We start from the raw sequence: 12,547 nt of genomic DNA, 5'->3' as shown, positions 1-12,547 counted from the left end.
GACTTCATCAAACTACAGAAAATCCATTGACGTGCCATGTCCCAAGTCAAAGTCCCCATCTGTAAAGTGGTTGTGGTTTATTATTCACAGGTAAAGAACATGCATTTAATAGCTTCAACTCATAAGAAGCCTTCAGTATGAATTAGTATTATAAGTAATAGCTTGATGTTATCATGGTATCATTGAAAAGTATTGACCTGATCTAGACCATAATCAGGTCTTTAATCTCACTTGTATGAGGTTCTTTCTTTCACTTTTGCAAATAACTTAATATTTTCAGAGAATTGAAGAACTGTAATTTTAAGTAAGGGATTCGATCATTTAAATCAGAAGTATTCCTTATCCCCTAAAAATTCTGTGAGTTCTAGGATTCAGCCCATTATTTATATAAAGAATTTCCTGTATGTCAATAATGTATGTACATAAAAATTTTGACACTGTATTTGCTTATTCTCTTTTAGATAATCTTGATTTGTCAGCAGACTATGTGGTCTATCCTATATGTAATTCAGCTAGAATAATTCAGTATCCCATTAATTTAAAAATTTGTTATAATATATATAGTCTCAATGAGTAAGATTTTTAAAATAATTTTATCCACAGAGAATTTTTAGGTGATAGAAGTTCCCCCCCTATTATCAATAGCTTTCTCAAACTAAAGACTTAAAAGTTTCAGAACTCTTTCAGTCTGACTTCACCTTGTGGGTCCAACACATAGGATTTTTAATGCTTAGGATTCTTTATCATATCATAACCTGCTATAAATGTCATTTTTTATACCTAGAACTCTTTCTAGCCTTTAAACCATTAAACTGTAATCTAAAAATCTTTTCTCCATTAAAGCAAATATATACATAGAACTTCTAATACCTGATCTTTGAATATTTAAAAAATTTAAGTGTTCTGTTCCTAAAACAAATGAAGAAAACTTGTGTTCATTGATTCATCAGCCATTAATTACACACCCTCTGGGAGCCTGGCAGCTCAGTAGTATTCTCAGTAGTAGGTAGTGATAAACAAAACAGACACACTTCTTGCCCCTACAGATTATACAAAGGTGTGTGTGTGTGGTGGTATGTGTTGTGTGTGTACATATAACATAAACATGTAAAAAAGATACTATCAGTAATCAGAGTTAGGGAGCAAAGGGATCGTAAGCTTTATGTCTTTTAAGAAGAATGAAAATACATAGAAGAGAAAAAAATGATTTAAAAAAATGGGAGACAAAATTTGATTCTGAATCTGATATATAAGGTCTTTGAGATTTTCTTAATTATCATATTAAAATATTTATGCTCCCTAGGTTTAAACTGATCTTTTTTTTTTTTTAATATGTAGCGAGGGAAACTGTGTGCATTGATGAAGTTACTCTAGTTTAAATTCTGATTATACAGTGTAGTTCACCAGTGCACAATGATGAGGATAAGACAATTGAAGAAAATTTTAATTTATATAACTTAGTGGAGTATATGATTTGTCAGTTACAAATAGACTTTTTACCCAATAACTACACATATTTTAGAACTAAAATTAGCCAATTTTAATAAAAGAATGCTACAGCAAGAAGATACTTCCTCCACTAATATAGATATTTATCTTCAGCCAGGCAATAAAATTCTTTTAAAGCCTGGACAGAGCAGGGAGAGAGGGAGAGGTGCCTACACAATGCATTAAGGAGACTATGGTGATTGTGATGGTGATTCTGGTGTTTGCTAGTTTTTACTGACAAGCAAAGAAGCTCTGTGCCTTAGTTAACTCTAAAGTGAACTTTTTAAAAGTCATCACAGGGTGCCTTCTTTATCATCATTTGTCAGTGGACTGAATTTTTTCAACATTATTTATGGATAGGGGTGTAATTAAGTAGTTTTGGTTTTGGATCTTGGGCTAAAAATATTAAAAATAATGTGTTATACTAGAAAAATCATGTGCTTTGGTGTCCTACAGATCTGGATCCTAATCCTAGATCTGCCAATTATTGTATGACTTGGGCAAGTTACTTGTGAGCCTCATTTTCCTCCAATGCAAAAATGAAGATAACGATATCTACTTTACAGACTTACAAAAATGAGAATAAACTTAGCTTTGTCTCTAGTTTTGACACATATTAGGCTTCTGATAAATTATACCTGCTATTTCTGTAATTGTTATTGTAATATCCTTAAATTCTAAATACTTGGTTTTATATCTCAAAATTTAATCATGACCTAGGTTTTCATTTTAATTTAATAATGAAATTTTCACTTAATTTAATAATGGAAACATCTACTCTGGGATTAATTTGAAATAAGACAGATAAGGTGAAATATGTTAAGCCATGGTACTAACATTACTTGTTGGCTTTCTTTAGTACATAATACATATTATGGTTCATAGTGTTTTAAATGGGATTAACTGAGATAGTTTGTGCTACTTGAATTCAGGTTGTAGAATTAGTAATTTTCAAACCTCTAGGTTTTGGATTTTAAAAAGGTATGTTTTTGGTTTGCTTTTTTTTAATATACAAAGTTATATTCTGTACCTCTTGATCTTGGGGGAGTATCATGAAGAATTTGCTTCACCATTCTTAAATTTTAAAATTCATGTAGTGTTTTGAAAGTTTAATTAAAATGAGCTGTATAGTTCATCTTCAGATGTGCCTACAGCAAAACCACTGTCTAGTTTGGGGTGGCAGTTACATCTTTTCAGGGTTTTGGGTTTGTGAAATGGGAAGTCTGGAGATGTGTGAGTTTTAAATTCATTGTTTTCCCGAGATAACAAGTTTAGAATAACTTTGTTTGCTTTTTTTAAAAAAAACATGTGATAAGACAAATTGGAAAATCCTTTATTTCTAAACTTTTTTCATGGAAAAAAAAGTAAAGTTTTAAGTTTTATACTTCATTGAAAGTAGCTTTACTTTAAATATTGTATAATTTTCAGTGCTTTTTATTAGTGATATAGTAATTGCTCCCTTCAACCTTTTATTTTTGAGCAAAAAAAATGCATAGAATTTCTGTGTCATAAAATAAATGTTCATGACTAGTCTCTGGCTTTTATGCAGAAAGTCTACATTTTTGTACTTATCAGATAGAAACTACAGCATATTATTTTTCTTCAAGCTATATTTTACTTAGCGGAAAAAAGAGTTGTTAATATCTCTGTTCATTCTCATACCTGTAGTTATTTTATTTGTTCGTATAGTAAATAAAATATATTTTGACAAAAATGTGAGATCAAATGGAAAGGAAATCATCTAAATTTTTAAATTTGGTTTTATAGGAGTTCCATCTGGAATATGACAAATTAGAAGAACGGCCTCACCTGCCATCCACCTTCAACTACAACCCTGCTCAGCAAGCCTTCTAAAAAAAGACTTCCCTTTTCTTGGGGTATGGCTGTCTCAGCACAATACTCAACATAACTGCAGAACTGATGTGGCTCAGGCACCCTGGTTTTAATTCCTTGAGGATCTGGCAATTGGCTTACGCAAAGGGTCACCATTTGAGGTCCTGCCTTACTAATTATGTGCTGCCCAACAACTAAATTTGTAATTTGTTTTTCTCTAGTTCGAGCAGGGTCTGAATTTTTTCATTTATTTTCTTTTTTTGCCAGCAGACAGACTTGGGTCTGTAAAGACAAGCAAGTACACTGACAGAAGTTTACCATTTAGTTTCTAAAATGTAAAAAAGAAAACCCACAAAAGACTCAACAGAATTAGACCACAAAATTTGCATTGTTCATTGTAGCACTATTGGTAATAAAATAAGAAATGTTTGTGCATTTTTATGTGAAGATCTTTCTCGTATTTCATTTGGAAAGATGAGCAAGGTCTGCTTCCTTCATTTTACTTCCCCTTCTGTTTTTGAAAGGCAGTTGCGCCAAGCTTAATGCAAGAATATATGACTGTTTAGAAGAAAGATATTGCCACAATCTCTGGATGGTTTCCAGGGTTGTGTTATTACTGAGCTTCATCTTTCCAGAATGAGCAAAACACTGTCCAGTCTTTGTTACGATTTTGTAATAAATGTGTACATTTTTTTTAAATTTTTGGACATCACATGAATAAAGGTATGTATGTACGAATGTGTATATATTATATATATGACATCTATTTTGGAAAATGTTTGCCCTGCTGTACCTCATTTTTAGGAGGTGTGCATGGATGCAATATATGAAAATGGGACATTCTGGAACTGCTGGTCAGGGGACTTTGTCGCCCTGTGCACTAAAGGGCCAGATTTTCAGCAGCCAAGGACATCCATACCCAAGTGAATGTGATGGGACTTAAAGAAGTGAACTGAGACAATTCACTCTGGCTGTTTGAACAGCAGCGTTTCATAGGAAGAGAAAAAAAGATCAATCTTGTATTTTCTGACCACATAAAGGCTTCTTCTCTTTGTAATAAAGTAGAAAAGCTCTCCTCACTGCAGTGTTGACTTTGATTTGAAATTGTGAAATTATTTCTTCAACATGAAAAATAGAGGAAAACCAACCTAAAGTTTTACAACTGAAGGGTGTGACTAAACAATTTAAAACGTAGTCTTTTTTTCCAGCTTTTGACAGGTTATTTAATGGAACCATATACCGTTTCACTTGTAAGTTAAAAATGTAGACATTCTTAGTATTAACCAAGTTCAGAACAGAGAAAACTATTTTTTAAATGAACAATGGCAGCATTAGAAATAAAACTTACTGAACACTCTTGAGACCCAATCAAAATACTCTGCTTTTGTGAGAAGTGTATAAGATATTTCTTGTTAGACCTTTGAGATATATCTTAAAGAAGTAATGTGCAAATTAAGGGAAGCCAAAGAGGAGGAGTGGGATAGACTTCCCCTTCAATTTGATCGCCTGGTTATTTCACATACGAGTTGATGGATTCTTTTCCATCTAAAGATACTATATTTAAAAATGTTTGAAGACTGAAGCTATGAAAGCAGAACTAGAGATAGAAGTAAAAAAAAAAAAAAGTGAGTTTTGATTCTTTAAATTTTCATTTTTAACGTATTTTTCTATGAAGAGTGGAAGTTGTTGACATCTACCAAATCATGTTTGAAAATGAAACATTTATGACCTTGCTGTATTTGTATATCAGGAATATAAAATGACTTAAATTTACCTTTTTCTATATATTTTGAGATATGAGAAACTGACATAAAAATATCAGGATTTTTTAATCTTTAGATTTAAACCAAAGCATCTCTTCTGTAGGAAAATGGAACTTATGTAATTCTAGTTTAACTTTTGTGCAAAAAAACTTCACAGAACACATATGTAATTTGACGTCTGTTAAATCCAGAAATTGATTTCTTAAAAAGAGGTTACATTTTTTCATAATAATTTACTTCGTAAAATGTAACTTTTCCTACATAATCATAAGAAACAGCTGGAAAGAAAAAAGAAAATGGAAGGGGATCTTTATTCTTATGAATATAAACATAACAGTATAACGTGTCACCACCATCATGACTGGTAGGTACTGTGTGAATGACTCAGAAAAACAAAATAGCTCAAGTGGTTTTGTTGTCTGGCCTCCAGCTGTTTGCTTTAACTGCCATATGCAAAGTTTTAAGTGCACACTTTTCCAGTTTTCTGAATTCTATTTACCCTGAATCATCAAAATGAGAAAACTCTTACATGTAAACCAACTTTTTATAACTTGTTAATAAAATTGTCAGAAATTACCATGTTCTTGACTCCAAATCCAAGTTTTAAAATTCTATTTGAAATCTTTAAAATATGATATTAAACTCTTTAATATAACACACTGTTATATTCCTTGGTTTTATAACTTGTGGTTATATTGTACATGTACAGAAGTTGACATAAACTAATATTTCAAATTTTCTTTCTTAGATTTAATTATCTTAATTTTTCCCTATATAACTAGTGCCGTGTACATTATGTTAAATAATTTTTGTGATTATACTATAATTGGCTTTCTGGAAACAAAAGCTATTTAGTTGCAAAGGAAAGGCCTTTCAGCTATTTAGTTTCAAATATATTTTATGCTTCTTGTGGTGATACTATAACAAACTCCATCTTCAGGAATTTTTCATTGCACAGATAGTTTTCCTTAGATATAACAAATTTTAATTAAGAACTGAAAATTTATTTAAATTCTTAACAGTATATAAACCATTTAACTGGTCTTTTCCTTTTTGCCACTGAACTAGGGACACAGTAGGTGCTTGGTAAATACATGTTGATTGAATGGTATAAATTGATAATTTTAATTTGAAAATAAAATGTACAGATTAAAGCAGTTGGCTTTGAAATAACTCTTTTGCTGTAGTTCCATTTTCAAGAGAATCTTTTTTAAGTATTTTCAATTAATTTTCAAAACTTTCAAATTTTTCCCACTCTACCCTTTCTAACTGATCCTTCCCTCTGAATCCTCCTTCATTCCAAAACCATAGATCTTCCATTCTTTGGCATCTGAGCATGGCTGCACTTATTTTAACTTAAATTTGGTTAATAGCATCAATTTTGCAAAAAAGTTGCTGAAAACCTAAATGTGCATGTGTGTAAAGAAAGGGAATGTCTGTCTTTAACGTTCTCTCTTAACCATGGTTTGTCTGTGTAGTTAACAAAGAAGATATAGGAATACTTAGTAACTGGTTCTGTTAAAACAAGTCTCTGGAAAATAAGATAAACCAGACATATCTCAATTGTCTTTAAAACCTAGATCCTAATGGCATGTCACAAGGTTCTCTCCTTGGTGCTAGTGTTACCAGTGAATTAGATCATACCATGAATAAATGACAGATCTAGGAGATGAAGCAAATAAACACATTGAAAGTCAAAATTGGAATCTAAATCTAACCCAGTAATTTTTCTTTTTTAAGTTACATCAAATAGGACATATTGCACTAGGATAATTACTTAGTTTTACACTTTGGTTTCTAAAAGAATAAAGGATGGTGGAATATACCATGGCTTAAGAGTGGTTCATATGTAGATCAATGTAAATTGTGATTTTATTGCCAAAAATACTAAAGTAATCTTCAACTACATTAACAAAAGTAGTGCTCAGAACAAGGTAGAAAGTCTGCTGTGTTTTAAGAGCTGCCATGACTGGGGAAGGCAGAAGAAGAGAATGTGGCATGCCTTCTAGCTACCAAGCAACATACTAAGTGTTTTACATGCATTAATACATTGTCTTCATCATAGCATCATGAGGTAGGTTTTTGAGTATCCCCAAAATATCATTAAAAAAAAAAAAACAGGAAGAAGGAATGTTTAGCATTAGAGAATGAACTTTGGAAACAGTATCTGTCTTCAAGTATCAAACTCAAGAGCTGTCAGTGAAAGACACATTTGATTTGTGTAACTGAAGGGCAGAACTATGACCCGTAAGAAAGATTTCAGCACAATATTAAAATGTAACTGAGGTAATTGAGATTTTGAAATGAGTTGGTTTGTAAGGCATTAAATTCAACCTCATCCAACATAACCGAGGAGAGACGGGCTGGACAGTGTTCTGTATATAAGGTAAGGAGTTGAACTGGGTGACCTCAAGAGTTCCTGTCATTGACTGAAAAAATGTTTAAGTGGGATTACTGTATTTCAGCAAACCTATTTGCCAGCAATTTTAAGGTACACCATTATTTTTTATATCACTAAGGGAAAAAAAGTAGTTCAATTGAAGTATGAGAAATCAACTACAAAATGCATAGCAATTTCAAAGATGTCATGCATGGGAAGAATTTAGTTGATGAGATGTAGCCTTTGAAGAAGAGACAGTGGACAACTAAAGAGAGACTTAACAGCTGTCTTCAAATATAAGAAGGTCTTAGATGAAGAGGGCAAGTCTCAAACCAGCAGGTGGAAGTTGAGACAGATTTTGGTTCTCTATTTTAAGGTGCTATCCCATGGTATTAAATGCTTCATGAAGTGAGGATTCCATCAACAAAAACGTTCAAGCAGAAACTAGATGACTATCAATTGCTATTCAGAGGACTGAGAATAACGTTGGATTTGATAACTTAAGCTCTTTTAAGATGATACTCTTCTTTACCTGAAGTTGAAGATGTCATCAGTGCTAAAAATTATATACTTAAAACACTGACCTAGTCTAAAATGTGCTCTTCTCTGAGTCATAGGTAAGGTTTACTTTAAATTACTGCAATATCTTTGGAAAGAAATTTAATCAAAGAGTTAAGACAACTTCCCTCAACTTTTTTTTAATTTTGGAATAGGAACATGAAATATTAAAGCACAACAAATAGTAATTATATGTATGTGTATATTCACCGCATTTATTTATGTATGTAGTTCTACATTCAAAGGAGTGAAGAGAGTTAATTTTGAGGTGAATTTCAGCCTGAAATTATACATTGCATTAGTGTGCAATCTCCTGTTTTTTGCCACAGTAGTGATCACAGAAATTAGATTAAGCAATAATCCTCTTATTCATAAAGAAAACTGATCATTAAATTTGATTATAAAAAGCTCAGTTTGGATTTAGACCACTGCAGGAGCTCACCAGAGTCAAAGTTATCCTCTAGTTCGGTAATTCTCAAACAATGTGCATAAGAATCAACTGCAAAACATATTAAAATATATATTTTAGGCCTCATGTTTACATACTCTGATTTTCAAATGTCTAGGGAGAGGCCAAGAATACAAAATGTAGTTAAGTATCACAAGTCATTTCTGAAGTTAGTGAACTACCAATTACACTTAAACTATACTTTGCCTACTGTATAAGTATTAACTAGAATAAAATAAAATTCTGGTGAAACCCAACTAAGTTGATCTTGGGATAATGCATTCCTGTGTATTGGGGGCATTTTTACTTGATACTTTCTACTGTATCAACCAGTGTTCTAGTGCAGAAACTACATTATTACAGTAGCATTTATTAGAGCAGAATATGAGGAGAGCTAAATCCATTTCCAAGTATAACACAACAAAGATGCTTTTTTTCCCCCCTCAAATCTTAGCTATTTCCTAGGAATACTTTTGCTAGATTTCCACTTCAATTTGTATGCATAAAAACTGCTAAGGGCAGCTATGTGCATTATCAACTCTATGTCCATCAACTGAAACTTTTTTTAAAATCCAGTCATCCTGTTGTATAAATACTACGACCTGACAAGATTTTAATGATATATTTATCATAAGAATTCAATATTCAGTTTAGAAAGCTAAATATTTTCAGTTGTCTGCCACAGTTTTCCCTCGGTCATTTAAATGACTTTTTTTTTTTTAAATTATTTTATTTTTGGCTGCGTTGGGTCTTCGTTGCTGCGCGCGGGCTTTCTCTAGCTGTGTCGAGCAGGGGCTACTCTTCATTGCGGTGCGCGGGCTTCTCATTGCGGCTGCTTCTCTTGTTGCGGAGCACAGGCTCTAGGCTCACGGACTTCAGTAGTTGTAGCTCGCGGGCTCTAGAGCACAGACTCAGTAGTTGTGGCGCAGGGGCTTAGTTGCTCCGAGGCATGTGGGATCTTCCCGGACAAGGGCTCGAACCCATGTCCCCTGAATTGGCAGGTGGATTCTGAACCACTGTGCCATCAGGGAAGTCCCTAAATGAATGACTTCTTGAAAATGCACAATGATGATAGTCTTCATTGTCATAATTTCCTATCTCTGTTGAAAACCCAAATTATTGCATAGTCTAATAGCTTATGACCACCACTTGACACTTGCCAAAATACTTTAGCTAATAACCTACTTACCTTCTCTATAGCAAAACTAAGTTTTCATTTCCAAGGCCTGATAGGCTTCTTTCTACCACACCACAAATATATTTCGACATTTTTTGTTAGAGAAAGTGAAATAAAATGCCCTATGCCCCCCAAGTGGTAGTTCCTTTAAGCAACAGTTGAGGATACTAGCTGAGGAAAACAAACAAATTTTCACTATGAATCAGAGCTAGTATCTTATTAATTTTCATTAGCATATCCTGAAACATAATGTTCTGCTAACATGCATTTGTATTTAGCCTAAGTAACGTTTTGACCACATAATTTAATTTTTAAAACTTTTAACAAGTGATGTTTTTCTTCCAGACTAATCTATTCTCTAGTATATACTGAAGATAATTTTAGGAATAACACATGGGAGTTCTTTAAACATTTTGGAAGAAATGCATCAAATTTCAAGAGTGTTATGATGTCAACAAGTGGCTGGGTGAACTTGATTATTTCTAGGACCAGCTCAATGGATACTCATTTTTAATGAAAAAACTTTGAAATTGAACTTTGAAATTGATGATTATTCAAAAATATACAGCTCAATGAGGAAAAAAATACATGCAGGAATGACATAAATAGTTTCATCCTTTGTATAAAAATAAAGATTTGGGGCAGCCAGAATGCTTTGAAGCTACCTTTAAATCTGTTACATACTGAACATTTATTTTAAGATGAAGTTTTAATTACCATATGTAACAGTTGCATGAAAAATGGTCTGTCTTAAGAGAAAATTTGAGCTGTTAAATATTTCTCCTCTTAGGAGTCAGACATGTTTGATTTTTTATTTTCAATGTTTTAAGTAATTATCTTCAAATGGTTAATATCCTTGAAATATAAAACAAGTTATGTCCCTTTATTGAGTGAAAATTATACCTGTTTTTATTTTATTATTTTTTTTTTTTAAATGAAAGCTTCTTTATTTATTTATTCATTTTTTGGCTGTGTTGGGTCTTTCGTTTCTGTGCGTGGGCTTTCTCTAGTTGCGGCAAGCGGGGGCCACTCTTCATCGCGGTGCGCGGGGCTCTCAGTATCGCAGCCTCTCTCGTTGCAGAGCACAGGCTCCAGACGCGCAGGCGCAGCAGTTGTGGCGCACGGGCTTAGTTGATCCGCGGCATGTGGGATCTTCCCAGACCAGGGCTCGAACCCGTGTCCCCTGCATTGGCAGGCAGATTCTCAACCACTGCGCCACCAGGGAAGCCCTATACCTGTTTTTAAAAATTATTTTTTTCAGCTTATTCTAAATGATTTAATATTTGAATATTAAATTAGTTGACTTGCACATCACTTTTTGGAATCCCAATTCTGTCTAATAAATATGAGCACAAATCATTTTGCAATGATAATGTTAATTAGTGAGCAACAAAATCCACCATCCTAGAAGTGTTTTTAGACTAGATAACATGGAAAAGAAAGGTGCAGACTCTAGTTTTAGAGAATGTTTCCAACTTCGAATTATCTATTTTTCTTAGCATTTTGGGGTAAGGATATGACCGTAGTTTTCTAAACCATATCAAAAGAGAATACTGAAGAAATTAAAGATGAGCATAAGAAGAAAGGACCTAAGGACATGACAGTTGTCTTCCCACATCTGAAGTTTGTAAGGCAGATTATCATTTGTAAGGCAGACTATCTTTAACCTGTGTAACACCAGAGGGCAGAATAAGGATATTTACATGGATGTTATGGCAAGGCAGATTTCAATTTACAAGAAAGTAAATTGTACATCATACATTTTTAAAAGGTCCAAAAATCAGATGAGTAGCATTAGGAGTTAATGAATTTCTCTTTCTTTTTTTTTTTATAAATTTATTTATTTATTTTTGGCTGCATTTGGTCTTCATTGCTGCGCGTGGGCTTTCTCTAGTTGTGGAGAGCAGGGGCTACTCTTCCTTGTGGTGCGCGGGCTTCTCCTTGCAGTGGCTTCTCTTGTTGCGGAGCACGGGCTCTAGGTGCGTGGGCTTCAGTAGTTGTGGCATGAGGGCTCAGTAGTTGTGGCATGAGGGCTCAGTAGTTGTGGCTTGTGGGCTCTCAAGCGCAGGCTCAGTAGTTGTGGCGTATGGGCTTGCTTGCTCCGCGGCACGTGGGATCTTCCCGGACCAGGGCTCGAACCCGTGTCCCCTGCATTGGTAGGCGGATTCTTAACCACTGTGCCACCAGGGAAGTCCCAGGAGTTAATGAATTTTTCATCACTGGAAGTGTCCAAGCAAAAGCAAGGAAACTTATTAAAAGTATTAGGTGATTCCGTGCATTAAGAGGATAGGCTTTTCTTCTACCCTAGAACTATTTAATGACTTGTATTAACATCTAGTTGTTCCCTGTGTTTACTTCTACTTTGAATAGCTTGAATTTCTAACAAGTCTCTCTGAAACCTAAATACTACACTTAATCTCCCTCTCCTGCATAAAACAGTACTACTTATATTTGCTATGCATCTAAAAAAGAGCTATTTTCAACACAAGTGTTTCAGAGTAAAATTAAACAGGAGGATCAGATTAAATCATCAGCTCCTTGATTCTCTACCCACTGCCCCCCCCCTTCATACTCAGGTTTCACAATATGGATGTTGATCAAGCCTAACCATACTTGAATATAAGTATATAAGCACATTTTAAATCTGCTTGTATTACCTACATTTCTTTTTTATTAAATACAGAAATTCCTTAGAGATGGCATTGTACAGTAGAAAAAGAATGGGCCTTGTAATCTGCCATAGTCAATACATGCGAAATCTTCGAAAGTTACTTAATCTTGTTCCTCTTCATCTCACGGTAAGATTAAATTAGAGCATTTGCTTATAGTAGGTGTTCAGTAGGCGTCGGTCCATTTCTCCAAAGACAAACACTCTCCCTTTTAGTCACTGTACTAGGAGG

General features: G+C 33.8%; 1 protein-coding gene across 5 annotated transcripts in view; it reads left to right on the top strand.

Moving 5' to 3' along the window:
- CNOT2 (CCR4-NOT transcription complex subunit 2) overlaps positions 1–4,358 on the top strand; it is a 113,719-nt gene extending 109,361 nt beyond the window's left edge. For all 5 annotated transcript variants that reach the window (XM_061206055.1, XM_061206056.1, XM_061206057.1 and 2 more), the window contains one exon: positions 3,256–4,358. In XM_061206055.1, coding sequence (XP_061062038.1) covers positions 3,256–3,342 — 87 coding nt within the window. In that variant the 3' untranslated portion in view covers positions 3,343–4,358. The remainder of the gene's footprint in view (positions 1–3,255) is intronic.
- Positions 4,359–12,547: the final 8,189 nt, after the last annotated feature.

This window comes from Eubalaena glacialis, chromosome 11 (genome assembly GCF_028564815.1).
Source record: "Eubalaena glacialis isolate mEubGla1 chromosome 11, mEubGla1.1.hap2.+ XY, whole genome shotgun sequence".
In the NCBI taxonomy this organism is placed as follows: domain Eukaryota; kingdom Metazoa; phylum Chordata; class Mammalia; order Artiodactyla; family Balaenidae; genus Eubalaena; species Eubalaena glacialis.
Note: the sequence above shows the minus strand (reverse complement) of the source record. Positions and strands in the feature narration are given on the sequence as shown.